The 24,668-nt window shown below is 39.4% G+C and overlaps 1 protein-coding gene across 4 annotated transcripts in view; it reads right to left on the bottom strand.

The window, feature by feature from the left end:
• The window catches only part of MOCOS (molybdenum cofactor sulfurase), a 229,206-nt gene that overhangs the window by 21,239 nt on the left and 183,299 nt on the right, over positions 1-24,668 (bottom strand). For all 4 annotated transcript variants that reach the window (XM_054814508.1, XM_054814512.1, XM_054814509.1 and 1 more), the window contains 4 exons: positions 18,622-18,738; positions 15,280-15,726; positions 7,980-8,142; positions 2,055-2,136 (listed from right to left, as the gene is read on the bottom strand). In XM_054814508.1, coding sequence (XP_054670483.1) covers positions 2,055-2,136; positions 7,980-8,142; positions 15,280-15,726; positions 18,622-18,738 — 809 coding nt within the window. The remainder of the gene's footprint in view (positions 1-2,054; positions 2,137-7,979; positions 8,143-15,279; positions 15,727-18,621; positions 18,739-24,668) is intronic.

Below are 24,668 nucleotides of genomic sequence, written 5' to 3'. Positions count from 1 at the left end.
TTTGTTGTCTTCTACCACCGATATCCTTCCCTTAATCTCTTTGATATTGTGGCCTGTCAAAGAGGAGGCTGCGTCCCTGCCTATTTCAGTAGAGCACTAACCTTGAGCATTTAGGGTCTTCTACAACATCAATAACCTTAACATCAGTAGCTTCTACTTGCATCTGTCCACTGTAAGATATTACACTAGAAAGCCATGTCCCTCCGATGTGAACAGCGCATGCTGATGGACAACCCCTGCTGAGATGAAGGCTAACACTGATGAATTGCTTCACAAGGGAAACTTGGGCTCGTTAAACTTTCGTGGCTGCTGTGAAATTAAATTTCCTCGTGTGACTCCTTGCAGATTGTACATCATGTGCTTTTCTCAGCTATCTCAATGTAAATTCAGAGTAACCACCTAAGACAACAGAACTGGATGAAATCACAGCATTGGAGAGCAGAATTAATAAGTGGAAAATGCCTTCAGTAGGGGTTTCTTTTGAATAAAAGCCTTTTAACAAAGACTTTTGGTCCCACTGCTGATTTCAGACACTTTGCGGAAAAGACCCCAGACCACAAATCACCTCCTGTCCTACTGCAAAGCACTGTTTTGCTCCTATTTCTCATTTTTTGGGCCTGGAGGCTCCCCTGCTGAAACACGGGAACCCGGCATTGAGTGCTGTTGGATCTCAGCAGTTTCAGAGCCTCATCAACATTGTCCACTCATTCTGCCTTACTTCCTGTCTTGTTTATTTACTAATAACAATCCACTTTGTGCAATTAGTCTTGTATCTCCCCTTTCATTGTCATTCTGTCTCTTTCTTCCTCCTCAGAACTCTAAGCAGTTTCCTGTGAAAATTTCCGATTTCATACATTAAAAATGACACAGTCATGACATGAAAGACAGGCTACAATAAATAGTATGGCAGCAAATTATATGCACACAGAGAGAAAGATAACCTAGGCTATTTTACAGCCTGGAATAGATGGACTAACCATGGGGAGGCTAAGGATGAGTCAACACTAAGGGAAGTAGGACAGATGGTTAAAACAAATGACTCTTGGGTGAATTCCACTACCTGAGGGAAATACACTTCTGAGGAAAAGATCCTCTTTATCATATGAATAGCTAGTAGAAAAGAAGGAGAAGATCATTTCCTGTATGGCTCCATGGGAAAAATGGCCAGGTCTTCTGCTAGTTTGCTTATATGTTACCCTCAGTGTAGAGGGTTACAAAGAATTATTATCCCTTGGTTAAAAGAAGATGTAAATCTGTAAGTGGCTCCAGCTAAAGCTGGACCTACCAAGAGACTTGGTGAAACAAAACGTAGTAGATAATGCAAATGTACTTTAGGAAGGCACTTGATAAACTGCCACTCAGAAAACTTAATGAGACTGGGAAGTACTTAGAAAATATGATGGATAAACACTTAAGTTCACCGATAGGAAATTAATTTATTCATAATGTTATATTTCACTGAAGTGGTATGTCTCTTGATTAGAGTTAATGTTATTTCACATACTCACCTGCAATATTCCCAAGATTGTTAAGGGGACACTGATCAACATGGGTGGTCAAAACAAAATTAAAAAGGGTTGTAAATATGGAAAGCTGTTTATAACCTCAGCAGGTTCTAGCAATTTTGAATCTGCACAGCATGAAATGGGCAAAATTGCCAGCACCATTGCTGTCAAATGAAGGAACTGAATTCTGGAGTCCTGCTGAGGCCCCCAGTTGGCATTTGGAAGTAACTGGGGACACCTTTCCTTTTTTTCATCCTTGCAGCAAGTAAAACAAAGATCCCCTTATTCAAGTGAGTGCTAAGTCATCATGGCCTCTTGTACCATGCTTCCCCGCCTTTTTAATTTTCATTATTTTTTAGTGTTTCTCTACCAGACATGCTGGGCATGCCAAATTACTTATCTAAATCTGTCTTCTCCTGGTCCACTAAGTCATTCATTGCTTTCCACCCTCCCCCTCTTTTTTTAAGGACTTCTGCCCCTGCATGCCCATCTGATCATGTCCTGAATGTTGGTGATTTTCAGCTTTGATTCCTCTCTGTTCTCACTCACCTGTGCGAACAGACTTTACTCTCACAGATCACAGCCTCTTTTCCAGTATTTTCTTCTAGGGATACAGATATTGGGTCCATACCTAGATGGGCAGAGAGCAAACTATATTTTAAAAAAAACCAATTTACACAGAAATATAGGGTCATGAAAAAGTTCCTATTTTTGCACTTGTTCACAATCACAGCAGCCTACCAAATAGCATGTGACAAAAATCCTTTTTGCTAGGATTATATTCTCTGCCTGCAGGTGGCTCCAAATGATAATGCAAAGAGCAAAGGCTGCAGATGACCTTGGTACCCAAACCCCATTAAGGAATACACAATTTCAGCTGTGAGTAACTTCATTCTTTGTGCATCTCGGGCAACAAAACTGGCACAGAATTACTGCTTCAGTCATGGTTACTGTTGAAAGGATGAGTTTATCACTGTTGTGCTTCTTCTAGCAAATGAGGAGATGAGGTTAATCACTGACAGATTGGGGTTTTTTTTGAGTGGTGGGATGGAGATCATCAGAAAGATGATGAAAGATGAAAGATGGAGGTGGGGGAAAAAAAATAAGCACAGGCTGTCCAAGGAAAGAAATATAAAGTGGCATAAAACTATAGTAATTTAAAGATAAAATGTATGGAAACCACTAATGAGAGAATTATTCCCATCTATCCATCTCTAAGTCTAAACCAGATGAGGAAACCCTGATCTATGTTAACAGTTTATTCCATAGTTTTCTTATCATGAACAGAATGAGCCAAAGAGATGGAAAGGCTACTGTGGCTTAGTAGAACCAAAAGAAAAGCTGTATTATTTTGCTTTCTGTTAATTGAACGCAATAATCTTAAAACGAACAAAGAGCTTTACTGTGTGGCAGTAATGAATCCAAGTCTTTTCCATTATACTGCAACATAAACCAGCAAAGACTGATCTCTTGTACCCCAGCTTTATATCAGCATGTTTTGATTTCACTCATTACTTCCTGTTTATGTTATTGTACTATAAATAAGAATCAAGCTCTATCAGCTCTATGATGTGGTGAAATCAAATTGTTTTAGTCTCTTCGTAAGAGTAATGAAATGTAGTTCAGATTCCCTATCAGCTCTGTTTCACACAAGTTTTCAGTACAGAAAGACTTCTACTCCTTTTTTAGCTAATGATGTTAGTGTACTTCAGAAGTGAAGACAGAGGATGAAAAGCTAGGTTCACTTAGAAAAATAAAACATGTAAGTAATAAATGCATTGAACTTGCTTGCAAGAAGCTGAAAAAGAAGTCAATGTTATCGTATAAACTAGAATTAATGCTCTTGTACTCTGAAAAAAATTAAACATTAGCATCATTCCTTCTGGAAAATAAGAGTTTGAAAGGTTTCATCCTGTACACACCCTTTGCTGTTATATCTTTTAAAAATACTTTCTAAGCAAGGCATACTCACAAAATTTCTTAAAATAGAGTCTCAGGGCTTTAAAAAGCCCTGCTTCTATATACCAGCAAGTGTATCACATTTTTACTGAACAGTACACATTTTACAGTGATGTTTAGGTCAGTTAAACATTGTTAATTACCATTTTATAATATCTTAAGGCAAAAAAATAAAGCAGAATATTGCCAGTTACTAAAATGTAAAAGCTGTCATTCTCCATGGTCATTTGCTTGATAATAAAATTCACAGATGTGCTCACAGTATTAATATGAAAAAAATATTCTTTTCTTTATAGCTCCTATTTTCAGTCAATGAGAAAAATTAGAGGTCTATTATTTCAATAGACCGAAATATAAACTATTCATGTATATTCTTTCGTCAGTGTATGCACTTAATTCCCATTATTTTTATTGGCAGTAACACATGACTATTTGAAAGCACAATAAACTCCATAAAGTGTAATTAGTTGCTCAGTTGTGCTAGCATCTTTCTACTCCAATATTTTGAAGGGCCTTCACAACGCTCAAAATTTCTCCCTCTGCGTAGTGGCAAACTTATGCCCAACTTGCCAGAGGAGTGCTGATCGTTAGCTAAAATGGAAAGAGAGAAATTAGTCTTCTACAGAAATGTATTCTCAGCCAAATTCTGTTTGGATTACTTTTGTGTCTGTCAGGAAGGAACAAGTCCAGTGTAATCTGTGCCTCCATGTATTTGATGGAGCAGGACAAGAAGATTTCCTTTGATTCCCACTCAAGTAATACGGCTTCTAGAAATAAAGGTACTTGCTCCTGCCCACCTTTTACGTTGCTGGGAGCCTAACCATTAACTGCTTCCTCTCCCTCTGCTCTCACTTACCACCTTCCTCAGGGATGAGGATGCCATGCAAGCCAACTAATTTTGCAGGCATGCCAGGGAAGGTTTCTAAGCCTTTGAGCAGTTTTCGCATTGTCTAGAGCCCCAGTCTGACTGTCCTTGCTACCCACAGTGACAGCAGTATTGCACAGCCAGGTCAGACGGCGGGTCTGCCCATCCAAAGCTGGTTGTTGGAGGGGCTACGGAGACACGCTATGCACAGGGGTTAAAGAAAGAACCTGGAGCGGTGTCTCAGCAAACAAAGGATTCAGCAAAAGGTATTAAAGTAGTTACTGTCGCACTAAATCATGCTGACAATTTTATTTTGTTGGACAAAGAAGACAGAGAATATTAAACCATATTGAAATAAAATAGTCACAAACAAATTTTCCACTAATTAAAAGTTCTAGAGGGAGAGGAAAGCACGTGCCTGGAGGGGGAGAGAGAACAGATTCATTATGTTTGAAAAGTGGCACAGATAAAAATATTCACCGTAATGTAATAGTGTAACAGAAAAATGTTCTATACGAATGCCACATAATTCAGCTCTGTGGGATTTGCCCCACTCGGCTTTAGGCACTTACCAGAGGCACCTAATCCAGCAGCACAGTTGCTTTAGGCTCTCTCTATTGGAGAGAGACACCTCCAGACTGCAAAGCGCGCTCTAGATGGACATCATTGCCACAGCTGGCTCTCACAATGAGAAAAGCGCAGATGATAACAGAGAAACTGGTAGAGAAAGCAGAGTAGTTACAGCCTCCTTGCAGAGGAGCAGGAGGAAGGCAGCTAACTTGACAACCGCAGTTATCACTCAGTCAGCTGGGAGCTGCTGGGTTTTCAGTAAATGGGCAGCTCAAAGGTTTTGTTTCTTTTTTTCTCACCGCCGTTGCCTTCCTCACCCCCTCCTCACCACCAGACATGTCCCCATCACACTGAGAACACAGAAACTCTACACAGAGAGGGCAGAAGGAGGAGAGGGGGAGTTGGAGGAAACAAAACTCATCTTGGGAAGATGCATGTTACTGTAGCTGAGGAAAGGCAGTTTGGATGGGAGGCATCCAGTGAGAGAAATAACTCACAAAGCGACAAAGCTGGAAGAGACCTGGAGGTGGCTGTAGTCAGCAGGCTAAGTACTACAAATCTGAAATGCCATTAGCCACCGACACAGGCCAGCGAAGGCTCTGAGCTGCACAACAGCCAGCCTGGCTCATCAGAGGTCTACTGCTCCTCACCGCACTGATCGCTGCTCCAGCTACACACACGGCCTTCAGCTTCAGGTCCTACGTTACCAACAAACTACTGACAGGCTGGAGAGAGTGGTGACAAAAGCAACAGTCAGTAACATGGGACTTTCAAGGAAAGAGTCAATATAATAAATTAAATTTGTCTGCCATGAAGTTATTTGTGGGACACATAACAATGACCCACGCATGTGAAGGGATAAAAGAAAAAATTAAAAATTTAACACAAACAAACAATTAATGCATTTAGAGCGCAGGTAAGAGGAACAAAACCAGAATAAATATCGGAACAACTTCCTACAGATTTATCTGCTCGGTCTTACCCTGCCGGTTCTTATGTGTTCCCATCACTGTGCTATTGCATGAGCAGTAACCTCTGGCATAGTCTCCCGAAGCAAATGAGAGCCATTATCTCACTGTCAAGCTTTAAAAAAATACCACAGGTTGCAAGTACAGTATGAGAGCAAAAAATAGCAGGCCTATTATAAAAAAGAGGGCCCAGACCACCTTATGGGCTAAGATTATTGGTATCTAGAGTCATTATACAAAGAATAAAATGACTCTAGTGCTACATACTGGCTGTACCAAAGCAGGCTATAAATAAATGCCAACCATGGTTCTGTCAGAGCACACTGGAGATCTGACCAATCACTTTTGGGCGGAAAGTGATCCATAGACTCGGTCAATCACTTCTGGGTGGAAATGGTTCTTCCTTTCATAGGAAGGAAGGTGAATGACAGCAAAAACTCCAAAAATGACACAAAGTAAAATGTAGGATTTAAAGGTGAAGTTCACTCTGGCACTAACTACGGCAAGAGATTGTAAATCTCAGTGAGAAATGGGTGTCTTGACTGTCATTTCTGTCTGACAAAACTTCTTCCTGACTCTGTGAAGTATGTCAGTGCAGACGTTATTGACAGGCAAACATACTAATGGATATGCACTTGTCTGAACAATGTGGTACTAGCAACGAAAAAATTAAGACCATACTCAGAAGAGCAGAATGACGCAATCAAAAGGTCCAACAGAGCTGAACCTCTGAAAATGTGAAGGACAAATGGAGAAGGTTTGGACAAGACTTCACACTATGTCTGCAAGCAAGAGGTATGGGCAGAAAGGAAGAGAGATGGAAAAGAACTGAATTTCTGGAAATAATTAGTTCTGAAGCACTTGGTAATTTAAAAGTGAGAGAAGGCTGTCCAAACAACTGTAGTACAAAAATTTGAGGTGCAAGGTGCTCCACATAGAACTGAAATGAAATAACAAACCTTTTCAAAGAAAGGTTATAGAGGGAAGAGTGTTTGTGCTGTGTTTGTGCCAATGAACCTGTCTGGAATCCCTAAGAAGACCAGGTTGTGTTTGGGATCTGAAACACACACAAAAAATTGCTCGAGTCTGATGGAAGTACCCAAACGTACATTTGACGAACCTACTTGAGACAAAAGAAATCAACTGGCCAGAATTAATGTTATAGAGAGTGGTCAGACAGCTGGAAAGGACAACAACGGTAATGTACAAACAGAAAGGAGACTGTAGTTACAGATCCACTCATACGGATTTCTAATAAAGAGTGAAAAATCTGAATATAGGTTCCCTTGTTTTGCTCTAACTGCTGAAAATGTGGGCATATATATTATTAATGGTTAAGACATACAGGCTGAGTAAATTTCCCAGGGAAATGATGAACACCATTCAGCCACATGCAAACTCGGCATTAATAATGACTTTTGTGGAATACAAACCTGTTCCAGGGTTCAATGCTAACAGCACTGTTAGCAAAATAAATTTGCACCCACAAGTAGCAAAGGGCTTTCTGTAATACTTTCTGTAAGTTTTTTTTCTTTTTTTCCCCTCAGCAGAGAACAAAAAGGGTGTTGATGAATCTAAAGAAGCCCAAACATCAGGAAATATTTGCCTGCCAGTGCAAGTATTTAACTGAGCTAAACAATGTCTGGTCCTTATTTTAATTCATACCAATTTCCACTGAAGACTCTACTCCTCTAGTCCCACAGCTGGAAGGAGTAGGAGAGCTATAAAATGGGAAGGTCTTCGGCCAGGGTGTTTGATGTTAGACTCCTTTACCTTTGCAGCAATAACAGTCCCTTCAGGCTGATGGACTTCATGATGTGGAGAGTTAGACTAGTCAGTAAATTTCCACATCTGTCGATTCGTTACTCCTTCCTGCAGCATCCACTTTGTGATTACACATAGGGGCTCACTGTCTACTCTCTCCCTGTCCCAACAACAAGCTAGGAAACTACTCAGGGCTGTGTATTACAGCCTGGCCTTTCTTTGCCCACAGCTGGTAGCAGAGTTTGTCCCTGGAGTCAGTAAGCATACACAGCATTCAGTAGTTTGGTGGGTGCACGCAGGTGTCTCTGCCTGGAAGTTTGACATGAATTAATGATATTGGTTACTAACCTTCTGCCTGAATGACCATAACTTTTTGCTTCAGATCAATGGAGGGATTTACAAGACACAACCTTGGCTCCTGCTTCTGGGTCATGCAGACTCCATTCTGGTTTACAACCATCCAGTTACGGTCATACAGCAAACCCTGGTTTCCTACTGGCCATTCTGTAACCTGGAAAAGCATCAGGAGGGGATACAAACGTTTAGAAAATGTTAGCTGCATTAATAGATTCATGCTGAAAAGAAAAGAGAGAGAAAAGAAACCATTAATGAAATACTTTGAAATCAGGAAAACCTGTGCAAGCCAATGTCAGCCTGTAATAAGAGAAACCTTAATTGCGAATCAAAGATATCACTGCACAAAGCTGACAAAACAAAGTGGAGTTACTATAATTTGCTACATATTATCGTACACTTTGATTTAATAGAGCTATGAGAATAAACAACCTCTCAAACACTCTGAAAACTGTTTTCAGTTTTATAATCATCCATTTTTAGGACCTTTCCCCCCAACAATTTTCTTTTAATTTACAAAGCATGGACATTTCATGGGAGTTGTATGAATTAAGGCAAAATCAACCTAACAAAAAGCAAGAAAAATGTGAAATTCAAAATTCTGAATACTTTTCACAAAACTGGAACCACTTTATCAATGAATCCATTTGAGAAAACCACCACCACTGAGGTTTCTGGTTTAGCTCGCAGCATAATAGTTTCCCAGATACCCTTACAACTAAACACATTGTCTTCTTTGCTATCTATTCTTCCATTACTTCTGTAACACTCTCTACATCCAATAGCCTATACAAGCATATTGTCCTTGCTTTCATGTACATTTTTCTGGTGAAAAGAACATCTGTTACTGATGCTACACAGATGGTAATCTTGAAATCCAAAAAGAGAGTAATTTTAGTAATGCCTTTGGGTGATATTAATAACTGCTTTCTCCTTCAGAATGTTAAAATATTAATACCATTCTTTTAACATAAAGCCAGGCATTTAAACATATTGCTTCAATGCATGTATGATTTCTAGTCACAGTTGAGTACAGAGAAAAGTTAACTACAGCTGAACTTTGCTGAATTCTTGTAGAGAAGCTTAGCACAGCTCACATGAACTAACTGGCAAAAGACTTCAGCAAAAAGTATTGAGAAAAAGACATGTCAAGCACAGCCCGACGATCTCAAGAAAAGCATGGCTAGAAGCACTTGTTAGATTAATTAGAAATCATGGTTTTGTTTAGCATGTGGCCTATCCAAAACCCCACAGAATCACAACATCGCATTCTTATAAACTTTTCCAGGTTTTAAAAGAGCCCGCAGCAGCAGCTTGACACCAACTGCCTGACTAGAGAAAGCTGAGGGCAGGCACGCCAGAACTGAAAACTTAAAGCATTAAAGCTGAACAAGTCCCTCTAAATAATTTGGACACAGTGCTATCAAGTGTATGGAATACAGAAAATACACAGAAAAATTTTAATGAGTAAAAATGTACTTTATCAATCTACTTGATTTATAATATTTTTTGGCAGTTTTTAAGTGAGCGTGGATGAAAAAATTCGGTCAAAAATTGAAACTTTAGGTCTGACAGTGTCATCTGAAACCACATTGTCCAAGCACCTCAAACTGTCAGCACCTAAATGATGTGAACTTTTGCCCTATCTTTTTAGGAGAGGAATCATAGCCCAAAGGCAGCAATATCAGTTGAAGAACAGATTTTTGTCCTTGCTGGAAATTATCCTTTGGAGAGGCCAGTATTTTTTTGTTATACTGTATAATTAAATTACAAAATGCATTTTAACAGCTGGTGATCATCTGAGAGCTCCTGCTAACAAATCTCGCTTCCAAAACAGAAGATCACTAATTGGTAATATATCCGCCCATGAATCCAACAGATCTTTACAGCATTTGCGAGACATAATGAGCACAATAAACTAAAAGAGCAGAAAACCAGAAAAAGAGCATGAAGACAATGATTCCTAGGTCCCTACTGTAACATTCAGTTGTTTTGGTTCCACTTCAGGACAGCAATCTTATTCAGGAAATAGCTTAAGTGTTTGCTTACCCTTCACCGAAAGCAAGAGGTTTTATGAGCAAAACAAAACATTCTTTAATCAGAGTTTCAGCGGATTCTTACATGCTGATAGGTATCGTGGGGAAAGCTCAGCTGACTAGGTAGCAGATACTTGGAAATAATCAACACATTCAATTCAAAATACCCCTGGTAGGTCCAGTAAAATGGCAAGTAAGTCCATGCTCCACTCTGAGATGCAGCACACAACTACAAGTCCTCAGCCCATTTTTCCCCTTCCCCTGGGTATTTGCCACTGTAACACGAATCATACCTACACATGTCCAGCAGTGAGTCCCTGTCCTCTCGTGGATGTCCCCTGTACACTGTCAAGTGCCCTACTTCCTCGCCACTTTTCAATCGACTGTATTTCATATGTTGCTAGGACCCCAATAAATAAAGCTGCAACAACAAAACAACTGTGTACCCGGCCTTGGAGAGGGAGTCACAGACGATCATGGAACAGTCAGAGCTGGTTTGTTGCTAATACTGATACTGGAGATGAGCATGGAAGAACATACACAATTCGAAGTACTGAGGCTTGTGACCTGGGCAGACCGTCTCCCGCCATTATTAAAAAAAAACCAAAAACAAACCTGAAAGGATTGTTAAATGATTGCAAGCAACTGACTGAGAGCAGTTCAAGCAAAGTCTGCCTGCTCCACTGTCATCTGAGACATGAGAAGAGCAGTTCAATTTGGCTCCCTTGGATTATGTCTGAGATGTCTGCCCAAGCCTAGCAGAGGTGACACAGGCTGTGAAGATGATCCACATCCCGGTGGAACAGCAGCAGGAGGTCAGGCAGGGCACTCAAATGTCACTAAATACCTATATTCAGGCAACCAATACAGTGAAGCAAAGCAACCAGTGAAGGCTACTGTGAATTAAAATAAAACTAACTCAATTCCCTGGAGCTGTCTGGCCAACTCTGACTACCGAAACAAATTAGAAGAGAAGGGACAGAAAGAAAGCAGGGACACCATGATTTTACTGATAGATGCTAGCACACACCTTCATTTCCAGCAGGTGGGCTAATCATCCAACATAAGGTCTTCTCTACTTGTCATAAGCAAGAATCACTGCATAGTACAGCCAGTACATGGTATTGTCCTATCTGCCTTAGTCCATTTTTCCTCTTGTAATCTAAAAACATCCATTGCAAAAACATGTTTTTGTTTTTTGGTTGGTTCCCCCCCCCCCGAATTTTCTTTAAAACATATTGGGCTGCATTTTTCTATAGTTCACAGTAATGTCATCATGAAGGCTAACACAATTTTCAAACACATTAAAGTAATCACTAAATAGGTTTTAAATTATGTAAGTTTAAAAATGTTAGTGGTCTTACATATAATTTATCCACTGATCACTAGGAATTTGCATTGTATTTTAAATTAAAAGCTAATTTGTCTTCTGCGTTGAGATGCAATTTTTATAGTCTGAAATCTACTGCAAGAATAATAAAGTTATTAATGTTTAAAGTCCTAACCTTTTTCACTGGGCACACTGCATTATGTAATTATGCAAAATTCATCGACATGAGAGATGTTCATGTTTAAAAATGCATGTTTAAAACTCGTTTTTATGTTGGAAAAGGAGAAAAAAGTGGTCTGGGATAGAGGTTATTTCTCTTCTCTGCTTCTCCCCATTTAAAAAAATAATTGTAGTAAAAAGAAAGTGCATTTAAAAAGTTGAGTTAGAACATTCTGCCATCTGCTTCCTTCGCCATGTGTACAAAACCCATGGAACGACACTGAAGAGAGACTGTCCTGTGGCCAGGAACACCTTATAAAATGCTGTAGGAACTAACCGACCTGCAGTGAGTTGATGATCTTCATACCAAGCTTCATCCTCCCAGCTGCCAAAGCACTCTGCACTCTCATTTTCTCTGGAGGTCAAGCACCTCCCATATTAAAACACTTAGAATAGAGCAGAGAAGAGAGGAGGAGATTATGTGACTCTAAAGAGAAGATCAAACAGCTGTGAGCTTGTACTCACATCCTCATCGCGTTTGTCCTCCTGCTACTCATCACGTCATCTATCCTGCAACCCATAAGTCAGTGGGCAGACTTCACTGGCAGACGGACTGGGTTCTGCACACAGAGTTAGCTGGAAGTTCCCACTACCCATATTACTTTAGGTAATTGCAAGAGATCATGTACTTACAATAAAGCCCATTTACTACACATGCAAAAAGTCTATCAGCTGGAGGCCTGCACTTGAACTTACAGATCTGTGAGATTCTGATCTCAAGTATCCATCACAAAATGAATGGATTTATTGCCACACAATATCTAAACCACTTTCACCCTTTCCCATCAACCAGTTCAGAGCAATCCGATAACTGATAAAAATGGAGATCACATGTTTAATTGGGAAAATATTTTTCTAACTTTCCAACAACTACAAAGTATTTAAAAGTATTTTAGATTTAAAACATGCAACTGAATTTCAATTCTTGGGTTCTTATCCAAGACCAAGGAATCTACAAGCTACATAATTATTACTTTGGAATTTTATGAGTTTACTAAAGTAAGGAGATAACATAATGTTAAGTGTGAAGTCTGTATGACAAAGACCACTAAGAGACTGGCAAAGGAATAATTTTTATAGGAATCAGTCTTTTCATGATGAAGTCTAGAAATGCTGGTATAATCAATATTTTAGAAAGCAAAATGATTTTCAGGATTTGATTCCATTTAATTGCAGTAAGGTTTCTCTAGCATGTCTTGCTTCAAACTCCAGTGCCATGTGGCATGGGTTATTTTTCCCCTTTCAAGGTGATACAGGCTGAAGTTGCAGTAATGACATACATAGATTTGTGGTGGGTGATGCACTCCGCAGTTAGTCATGATGTGGGTTCTGGCAGCACTGGCTTTCTGTTCTACTTTTAGCCATTGGGAAGAGACCAAGCTACTGCTTGATTCAGAATGTGATTAACTGATTTTTAAAGCTCATTAGAAATGATGGGCTGCCACTTGCACCTCTTTCATAGGCAGACAATGAGATTGACAGATCTTTCACAGGCTGGTTATAAAGATATGACTGGTCTAGAAGTGTCACTCAGGCCTTTGGGAACAAAAACCTGAAGAATGCCTGCTGGACAGGAAGAAGAACATGAAAGCAAATATATTTCTTTGGGGATTTACTTCAACATTGAAAATAATGCAAATCAGTCAATCTTTTAGCTTCATCTCCTGGCCTGCCCTCCTTAAACATTGAAAGCCCTTTTTCATCATATCTGTTAGGTCAACTTCTACTGTTCTTTCACATGCACTCATGTATCTTCTGTGAATGAAGTGGAAATGTAGAAAAAATGCTCTTTGAGAAAAGGAGAATAATTGCTGATACTGATAGTGAACTCGCAGTCCCATCTAATAACATATACTAAAGCCAGTATATATTTAATTGTATATTACTCTTTGGCAATACAGGCTCTGACAGTGCTTAGGTTACTGAGTTCTAATGCGGCTGAAATTTTATTATTAAAAAATATCAAACCAGAATACACTGGACTTCAAAAGTGATTCTAGGCATGCAAAACTAAACCTCAGAATATAGTTGCAATTTTAATATCTGTATTTTTAAACTGTTCAAATCAGCTAGTGTTAGCTGTGTAACCCAAGTTGCCTTCGATTCTTCTTGTAGTCAATGGAAAGAGACAGAAATATCCAGGAACAATTAATTTTTCCTACTGCCAATGCCTCTTTTACGCTAAGATGAGTTAGCAGGTATCCATCTCTCACTGCCTACAGAATACTGTCTAACTCTGGAGGGGTAAATTGAGGTAAGATGAACCCTGGTCCCATTAACACATGCCTGGCAGAAGAATTATGCATGAGGAATGGGGATTTTCCACCTCCATATGAAATTGCAGTTCTGTCTGCCAGGGAGTACCAGGTTTGCATGAATTTATCACCTAGAGTTGTTTCCTCTCACAGAGCTTGAAGAGAAGAAACCTGGCTCAGCTTATGGGGAAACATAAGCTTTCTTTCATGCTGAGGTACGTCTTACCTGCTCCTGGGCACAATCACTTCAAAGCCTCCCTTGCACTGAGTGTTGTGGCATGTATCTCACAACACCAGACTGCACGTTAAAAATAGAATTTAACCCCAAAGGGGCCTGAATTCTGCTACAACATATTTCAGCAGCTTCTGTAGTGGGCTTCTGTAATACAGCTATAATAACTGCAACCAAAGGTTAAAACATTTTCACGTGAAGTGTGGGATTACTTTGATTTTCTAAACAGTTTGATTTAGTGGGAGGTTAATAAGGCATGGAAATTGTTTGTTCAGGTCTCATTTAATGCTCAACATTTGCCTCTGAATTAAAGACATCATAAGCCAAACCAAATTTAAAAATACAGATGTTTTGTTGATCATTTAACGGTCTTTGCTTTAATTCCCCAGTGTCTTTCTGCAAATAAAAAAAAATCATGATCAAATCAGTGGAGAAGCCATATTTTAAATGCAGGTGATTTGTCACTGGATTTGACCCCAATTTTCACTCAGATGTGAGACAGTGACCTACAGCAGCAAGTTTTCATAGGGAAAGTTATACCATTATTGACATTCATTAAATCACTTCCCAGTATGGTACTAAGCAGAGTCACATTCTAGGTCATGTGTGGGCCATACACCTATTTCATCATGCATTATTTAAAAAAAAAGTCACCACTAAGGTGACGATATTATTAACTTGGTAAAAAAGCAATTAAAATCTTCAAAGAGTGAACTTTCAAATAGTGCAGCAACACTGAAATGTCATATTTCTGTTGTAAATGTATTTTTAATGATAACATTTCTTTGTAATGTAAATCAGCCTCCTCTCAATTATAACATGTTAATCAAGTTGTTTCTCAATTGCTGCCTACCCATCAATGCCTACAAGTCCATCACATGTCATTCTGTAAAAGCATACTAATTACTTGATTATATTTTAGTCAAGTTTTGCAAATCCAACTATTTTCTTCAAGACTGCATATTATGTGCAGATTTGTCTGTTGAGGGGGAGGGGAGAGCAGAAAACATATTTCCATCCTGTAGCTTCAGTCTAATTAAAAATCCTTCAAAATACCTTACCATCCAGGACTTGATCCTAGAAATTGGAGAAAAGGAAAAATGGGTACCCACACACTACTTCCTAATATCTCGTGCACATGCTATTCCTGGTTGACGTCCAACAGGGATAAGGAAAAACACAAGTTTTAGATGAATATTTAAGAATGATTCAAAGCGCGTACCTCAAACGCAGAGCAGGATTTGATAGGGTAGAGGTAAATGTTGGTGACAGTGACAGGCTTGCCACCTCTTCTACATGTTGGCACTGCAATCTCAGAAACAGCTGCCCTTATGCTTTCCGCCTCAACCTCCGGTGGCTGCCAGTTGAGAGTCATCTCTGTCGCAGACAAATTATTCCCGAGTTCTCTGTCTGAGATGTGTGGTACTGGAGATAATTTACATGCGCTGTGAAAGGAAGGGTGGTCATCTGGGACAGACTCTGTCGTCAGCTTTGTTACAGAGGACTCGAAGGGAATCTCACTGTCCAGCTTGGAGAGTCTGGTGGCCATGATAAATTTCAAAAAAGTCTGTGCATCTTCAAAAGACGACATGTAGCCAAAGGATATTCTCACAGAACCAGTGGGACGTCCATTAACTAGGTCTATATCATCTCCACAGACATGGCCAGCCTAGTTTGAAATAGGAAGAAAACCAGAGAGCTATTATGATAGGCTTTGCTTTACTTCCCTCTAAATTACTTATTCATGTGTCTTTTAATTCTAACCTGGAAAACTGTTTTCAAAAATACAAAGTTAACTCATGAATACAAAGAGAAAATGGAGAAAAAAACCCCAACTATTTTATTACTTATTCAAGCTGGGAAGAAGATAATTTTGAGATGCTTGTCCTATTCTACCCTAAGGCAAGAGAGACTTCTCAAAAACATGTCAAGAATCAGAAAAAGTTTTTATGTCCCAGGATGGCCTGTTAGCTAGGGCAGTCTCCAGGTATATTCCAGTCTCCTGTGCATGGTTCACTGGGATGTAAACTGGGATAGTACATTCAGGTAAGTGAACAAACCACAAGCCTGTTGATTTTTCTTGGGCAGTTTTCTTGATATTTGCTGTCAGAACAGTTCCATTTTATACTATCAGTGGCTTATTCATGGCTTGTGTTAAATAGTCCAATGGATAGCTATACAGCTGAGAAATGGTCTGGGATACTAGCAAAGGAAAGAGTTCAATCTAGAACTCCAACATCCAAAGCAACTTCCCTCGTTATTGGGATATGCAGTAAATCTGTCTTGATGCCCCAGTCGACACATTGCTTTCAGGATGAAGGGAACCTGCCTTCCCCCTAGCACCTCCCCCTTTGAAGAACACAAGTTTCCACTCACGAAAAATCTTTATTGAAAAATCTCTCAAATACCCTAATAGTGACCTCCACATAGATAACCCTCTATTTGATACGTCTTTCATAATCTCTGCAAAACTCTCCCTTAGAGCATAAGTCTCTCCTTCAGCAAGTGGGTCAGTGAATGCTGCCACTCACCTCCAGTGAGATAAGCTAGAGATCCCCTTTGATCATCCGTCTAACTAGCTCACCAATGGACACAGGATTTAGTTCTAAGTCAGCATCCTTATTCCTGCAAGTGCAGCAGCTGTTTTGGTTTGGTTTTGGGGTTTTTTTTCCTCAAAATTTCATTTACTTATGCATTTCTGTTACATAAAAATGGAAGTGTGAATAGATTATTTACCTGAGGGCTTTTTTAAGTAAGAAATGTCACAGTTCGATGAACACAGATGCCATTTATGCAAAGAAAAATAAAAAAAAAATCCTTCTATGACAAAGCATGCAATACAGTAGTAAATATTTTAATGCAATGTGATGTAGTTTTTATCCTTGACAATAGAGCAAAAGCAACATTTGCAAAATTATGCTGTATCTGTTAATATACATGTAGCCCTTCTGCCAAGTATTGATTGACTTACTGAGAGGTTCCTGCTGTGCAAATAAATAAACGAGCGTCTATGTAACATCCTAAGAAAACTAACTGAACTCCTCTGGGGACCCTTGAGGACAGAAAGTCCTCCCTTACAGGCATTTTATACACGGAAATCTTCATCAGGGAAGGAAGAATACAGTCAGTGCCCTGGGAAAAGGTGAAACCAAAGTATATGTGCAAATAATGTGATAAAAGATACCTTCCCCTACACAGGAATGCTGTCAATAACTCATCCAGATCCTTCTCAAAGAACTGATGAGAATGTCCGAAAATAATGACTGCTTGACTGCACCACCTCATACTACTACTTTTGGCAGATTAAGTGTCTCTTTATAAGTTTGCGTTTGGCCTATCACCATTTAAATGTTCAGCTTTATTAACATGATACAGACCTTTAAGAAGCCATCCAAGGGCATTGCAGGTGGTCATTTGGTATTTTGCACTTCAGCAGAAAGGTAGGCCTTTGATTCCTTTCTCAGAGTATCCTGGGGAACCTGCTCCCCCTCAAAAATGCAAGCATCACTCACCTGCTCTTAGACAGATTATGCATGAGACCATGGACATGGAGCTTTCCATGGTAAATCCAAGCAGCGTTTTGCCAAGGAAGGTATTAAAGAGCTCTGCCCCTTTAAGAACTTGTGCTATCAATCTTGCATATAAATACATTTGCAAAAGTTATCTAAATGTCTCTGTGAAATTATACAGGAGCTATAATATCTATACAGCTATTATAATTTTTATCTTTTGAAGAATACCATTAGTAAAATTTTGGATTGTTCTGTATTAATTTACTGTAATTTCAAACTCTGACAAATAGGCAGACATTAAGCCTTCCTCCACTCTATTGTAATACATCCTGCTACACATCTTTTGATGATGATTTATGGAAAATATTAGTCATCTAGAAAACAGTCTTTACATTCATGTTCTAACAGTCTAACAAACCAGTAATCTAGGTAGATGTCATCTAAATGTACTTCACTCTCTGAGATTCACTGTGTATTCTCATTTATTGTTTCTTGTCCAATTTGCATATGCCTTTTAAACTGTAACATCCAACAGCAATAGGTCTGTAATACTTGAACAATATTAAGTACAATTAAGGATACTTAAGGAACAACATGAGATGAATTGTTCAGGAACTTTTGTTCTGCAGGAAGTCTGGATTTAATGTAATTCCAAATCAGAACAAGAAGCCAGAATTTCATATTTTCCAATGAAATAAAACCAAGCAACACATACTGCTTTGGGTCCATCGAATGATTTTGTTTGAACAGCCCATTTCAATGAATTGAATTTCAGTTCATTTAGTTATTTAACATGGCAATTGAGTTGAAAGATCAGAGAAAGCAAATCAAATTTACCTTCATTCTTAAAGTCCCAGAGACTCAAAACCACAGGACATGACACACTTACTTTAGCTTTTAAGTATTTTGATACAGAGCCAGATTTTCTTCTCCCCTTCAGACCTCCCATCCTCAGGAAATTCAGAACTGATAGCCAGAAGATGTCTCCTGGGTCACTGAATCCAGGTATTTTCCATGGTCAATATATCATGTAATCTCATTCAGAATCTAACCTGCAGGTTCCTTTGGATGTCCTCATTGCTCATACCCAAATGCATCTGGCAGGCTCCTGTGTTACAGAAGCAACCTGTGCGGACATGTATGTTGTAGAGACTGGCCATCTTGTCCACCTTTCCGATTCAGCAGGTGATAAGACATAGGAGAAGAATGAAAAATAGACATTTTAAAGTTGCAGTAAACAACATACAATGTTTCAAAGGTACAATTCAATCGGAGGTAAATTACTTCTCTCAATTAGTAAGAACTTACTGTGGCTTTTAACATTCCCATACACATTTAGGATTTTTCAGGTGAAAGAAAACAGTGGTGGAAGCAGAACAGACCACACACACTCACACCCCCACCCCCCATCCCCCCACCCCCATATCAGTTCAGGTCCTGATCCTGTTAATGATGGTACATGTGCTTAATTTTAAACCTGTGAACAGGCTCATTCACACCAGTAGTCCTAATTACAGGCCTGCAGGCAAGTTCATTCAGTGTCTCTGCAGAACCATCACCTAGAACTGCATCTGCAGAGCTTGAGGAGAGGCCTGGGGCACCTCTTCAGTTACCTGAAGGAAACCTTGTTCTCCAAGGATCTGAAACTGCAAGACCTCATTATAGAAACTGACTGTATCTGTGGGATTTTGGTACCCAAGTGCTTGAAGAATCATTCCCCTAGTAAGCAATAACATCTGGCAGAGCAGGGACTAAACTGGAATACCTCCTTGAGTCTTCCACATATGACCACCCAGTCCGCCGACTCCCTGGTGTACTTTTTCCTTGTGCTGTGCTGTTCTGTGTTATGCCATTTCCTTATTGTCCACTAAATTATGAATGGGCAGAAATACTTGATGACAAACTGGCATGAATAAATTATCTGAAGGAATGAAAAAGAAGTGCAAAGAGAACAGAAGCACATGTCTATATGTGCCTCAGAAGGAGACGCATATGTGCCTGCACTGGGAGGACGGCACTGGCAGGATGGCACTGCAGAGAAGAGATATGGATTGTTGGGGTTTCATAGCACAACTAAGAAACAATGGAAGCACACCACGGGGATTCTCTTAGCACAGCTAAGAAACCATGGAAGCACACTGCAGGGATCTGAAAACACTTTATGTTGATTTCAAGAAGCAACAACAGCAGCTGGTAAGGTTAGCTGAGCAGGTATAGCTACCGCCAGTTATTTCTTTGACAATAAATGATGAACATTGCTGGTCAGGACTGGGAGAAAGGACAGTCAAATAGTCAGAAAGATAGTATGAAACCTGGCACATCCTATCTCCACCACAGACTTCCAGAACAATCTCGCACAGCCTGCATTAATCTCTCTGTGCTTTTGCTCCTTTTCTGCAAAATGGAGAGCTGAGAGCTCTGAGAATAACCACGCTGCAGACAGAGAGGACCCCGCCATACCAGCGACACAGTCCTACTCGCAGGGAGCTCAGGATCAGCTACGCGCAGAGCGGCAGCTCAGTCTAAAGGTGCAGGAATGGAAGTGACAACCATCTCAAACTAATCATTTTCCTAACTGTCAGCTCATGCTTTAGCTGCCCGAGGTATCAATATAAACATTCAGCCTAGCTTTTCTGGCTGGCTTCATCTCTATTAGCTTTTATTTTTTTTAACATAAATTCTCTTTGTATAGGATAATAGCCTGATATATGTAGCAAATGATTTCTGGTATAATTCAGCCTATCTTCTGTCTCCTACCTTCTGACATCATCAGTCTTCTCATGTCAGCCTATCTTCTGATACCTCTCTGGAGATATTCAAAACCTGCCTGGACATGATCCTGTGCAACATGCTCTAGGTGATCTTGATTTAGCAGGGGGTTGGACAATCTCCAGAGGTCCCTTCCAACCCCTACCGCTCTGTGAATCTGTGATCTCTGAGTTTAACTGTGTGAGATACCATGCACCTTTAACTTCGCTATCTCAGCAGCTTTAAAAACCAAGCCCTCTGTTAGAACTTACTCCAGGCTGAAATAATTCAACCTAAGTAGTGTTTAGCTCTGCTAAAAGCAGTTCAAACAGCATTAAATTTTTATTTTTTTCCATACGTGGGGCACAAGGCACTCCGCACAAAAGTGTGCTGTATAGGAAGAAGAAATCCTACATCATCGTAGTGCACAAGTTCTCAAGTTCACACTTAAATATGTTCTGCCCCACCAGTTTGGTTCAAAATGGTTCTGTTCTCAAATGGAGATACAATCAAAAAAACTCCATGTATCCAGACTTGGAAAGCAGAGAATAGAATCAGTCCCGAGATCCCTATTCATGATTAATGCCTTGGAGAATATCCTGCGTTCAAAGCATGTTTCTCAAATCAAAGTTATAGTAAAAGGCATCTGTTGAGAAAGACTGTTGTAGTGTCATTAGCTTTGTTTTGTCAGAAGACTTCAATCTGGGAACAGTGACATTTTCTTGACTTCTTTTTTCATTTAGATGGGAAAAGTTGTCATCCTGGCATAACATGGTTTGTCATGGTGCTAGTGACTCGTGGGTGGATCTATCGTTCTGTTAATGATGACAAGCAAGGCAAAAATCATGCTCAGTATACAAAAAGCTTTAAAACATTTATTTATTATTATTATTATTATTATTATTAACATTGCTGGGGCAGTCTTGCTTACCAAAGTCTATGCAGTGTAATGAAGTTTCCATGATCCAACTTCAAGGAATTGCTGACAAGAATTTTTTAAAAATCTTTTTCATTTTGTCAAATAAATTATTACCGTTCTTTAATGAACAGTAATTTCATTCTAGCCTTGTGACCCAATACCCTTCTCCAATAACACTTTTAATTGTGATATAAATTAATCTGTACAGTAGGCAAAGATTATTGATACGTAAAAATGTATGAATGTTAGAGGAATATAGGGAATTACAGTTCAAGAGAACAAAGATAAGTTAGCCATAGCTTTAATATTAATCGAACTCCATTATTGCCAATGTGGTAACACACACAGGTGCCCTGGCGATCTCGGGAATGTGATGCACACTTTTCATTGCAAACAATGACACCATGTAAAGAATCAGTAGAGGCAGCACTGCCAATCTATCTGTCCCTTGAATGCATGCGTGACTTTCCCTTGGACATATGCTTCGATTTCTTCTTGTTTAGTTTTACCCAAGAAATATGCTACTTGGGGAGTTAATTTAATCTCTCTCTGCAGTGTTACCACATAGCAAAACAAATAGAACATAAAACATCTGTTACAGTTATTTCGATGAAGAAAAGCTTATTTAAATAAAGCACATCTTTAAAATTGCCATAAAGAGCAATAATGGGTATGGAGCTCAGGGTTATGAAATGCAGAACGCCACTTGCAGCTCTGTCTGTAACAGCGACAGCCGACTTTTAGGAGCCAGGAATACGTTCATCAATGAAGGCACAGAAGCATGAATGGTACTAATGGTAAGTACACAGCTTAATGTACTCACATTGTCAGTTTTGGTGATTCCCTGGGCCTGATATTTGGAACTATTGTGCCTTGGTCTTTCAGAGCTTAAAGACTACAATTAAACTGCAAAACACATGCAGGAATCTTGCAGCATTTTTACTGATTTCAGTCAGTGAGAACATGGTAATTAAGCCATCACGACATCTTGGGACTCCCTTCTGTCCCTCAGATCCCCTTCGCATTCATTACTTTTTCTGAAGCTCTTCACTGTGGGCCAGGCCCTGTAGGTTGCTTCACACCCCAACACTTCTGATGTCAGATAGTCTTGATTTTTGACAAGCAAAAGGTACTTTTCACACTTCCAGGCCACGGTCTTCAAGTTTAATAAACACACATGAATGAAGTTCATCTAAATCAATTTTTAAAATAGTTTTTTCAGAGAAAATTTCCATTTTAAGCAGAGCTGCCTTCCTCAGTAAGCCTTCCTTTAGTGTTGCTAGATTGACCAAATGCTCACATTTAAGGTTTTTTTCATAGTGTTCTATCTGATAAAGACTATATCAGATTTTTTTTTTTTTAATATAAAAAATATTGATATGTAGAGGGTTTTTTTCCCCCTGGTTTTAATGCATTGCCCTACAATAGACCCCTCTTGGCTATCTGGTATTTTGGTTCGCACTCAGCAGCTGGACAGCTCTGCAAAGAAATGAGATTCTGGTGCGTTCTGATTTCCCATTCTGTGTCACACAGCTGCAGCGGTGACTTCTCCGCCTTTGCTAAATGACTGACTTCTGCTAACCATTCACTTCAGGGCCTCTGTGGTGGTCAGCTGAAAGGTGTAAGCTTTTCTCTGGCTTCAGGCTCCACTGAAATAAGTCTGAGAACGACGCTTACTGTAGATAGATACATACTAAGTGATAGTAAAGATTTACAAATAGCATGTAATTTTGTGTTATTTCTAATCAACTAAGTCCAAGATTTTCACTAAGAATGATGGATTCTTTAGGCGCTCCTGCTGAAGTCATTCCCATGGGATCCAATTCTGTAGCTCTTACTCAAGCAAGTACTTCTTATTTGTGCGAGTTATTTTACTGAGAATCACAAGAATTATTCACATGAATAAAAGAAGTTTTTATAATAGATCATGAAGTGTCCTGAAAAAACAAAAATCATATAAGTCAATACTGGCAGGTACTGTCTTTCAGGAATTGGGATTGGGACTTCTCATTCTGCTTTCTACAATGCCCAAATTTCAGAGCAGTTTGTCTGATGGATTTGCTCATTACAAGAATTTCACTGCACAGCACTGATGGCTGGTTATAAAACAGGCTTCATGACACTGTTCTCTACATCCACTGGTAAATTAATTCACTGATTCCTGGCATGGAATTGTAGAGAAAGTAACCTAGCTCCTTCTGTCATCCAGCATTTGACTGTGAAATGTTGTCGCTGATGCAAATGCATAGTTAATCTTGTTTAATACAATTTAATAAGAAGTAGGTCAGAAGAAAAAAAAAATCAGTACTTGTTTCCAAATCATTTAGTAGAGGGGAAAAAGCATTTTAGCTGAGTATCATTAAACTGGTTTAACTGCAACAGAGGCATTTTTTCCCATTCCGGGGAAAGAATTTCTATGTGGGCAGGTTCCCACAGTATTGATGAATCTGATACTCTCCTTATTGCGTCTCTAGTTGTTGACAATGCTTTAAATTAATTGGAGAGTGGATGTAAATCTCTCTTCAATCTACACCCATTCAACACTCACTCTGACCAAAATCCCTTAGGTAGGAGGCAGTGAAGTATTAGACAGAGATACAGAAATTTACTGAAATTGTCAAACTCTGTGTCTTGACAGTGGAAATGCTAGCTTATCAGGAACATTGCAGTCGATGTGATAATTTTCTCTGCTAGTTTCAAAGACAGTCAAATAGCAGGTAAGATTGCATGAGAGAGAAGCAGGCTGGAAACATCAGCATAATTCGTAATATGTGGGTTGCCATTCTGCAGGAATTCTCACTTAGAAGATACATAGCAAACTGCAGTTCCTCCACACTTAAATGATAACAATAATTTTACATTTCTGCAATCCAGAAGCTAGAAGATACTTTGGGGATGAGGTGGCTATAAGGAAGAAATGAAACACAGTCTTGATGGTTAATGGATGACCTCACATTTTTTCAATTGCTTTTTTCTTCCCTGTAGTACATACTGTGAATTAGGGAATGGATTTATTTGGACATATATAAACTTCATGAGTTCAAGATCCAGCTATTTGAAACTGAGCAGGCTGATGAGTAGGCTAAACACCTTGGTTTTCTTTGATTTGGCATCTCAGTGGCCACAGGTATCTTGCATTTTCTTTTTCTTTTTTTTTTTTTTAAACTGCATTCATTGACAATGAAAATCTGGTTTGATGCAATGACATCAGGGAAAGGACGGATTCCAGAAAGAAAAGCAAAGCAAAGGAGCCCAAGCCCTCTGTGGTTTCCTAACTCTGGCTTCAACAGAGCATTCCCTTGAGTCATAGGAAAAGGTCTGTATCTTACAGCCCATCGAGCGTCTCTGGCTATTTTGTAGGCTAAAGGCTTTGGGTCAGACTACTACTAGTCAGAGAAGCGGAAGCCAGAGGCAAACAACACAGAAGACTAA

Source organism: Grus americana, chromosome 2 (genome assembly GCF_028858705.1).
Source record: "Grus americana isolate bGruAme1 chromosome 2, bGruAme1.mat, whole genome shotgun sequence".
Classification (NCBI taxonomy): Eukaryota; Metazoa; Chordata; class Aves; order Gruiformes; family Gruidae; genus Grus; species Grus americana.
The sequence above is the reverse complement of the archived record's forward strand: the minus strand, read 5'-3'. Positions and strand labels throughout refer to the sequence as shown.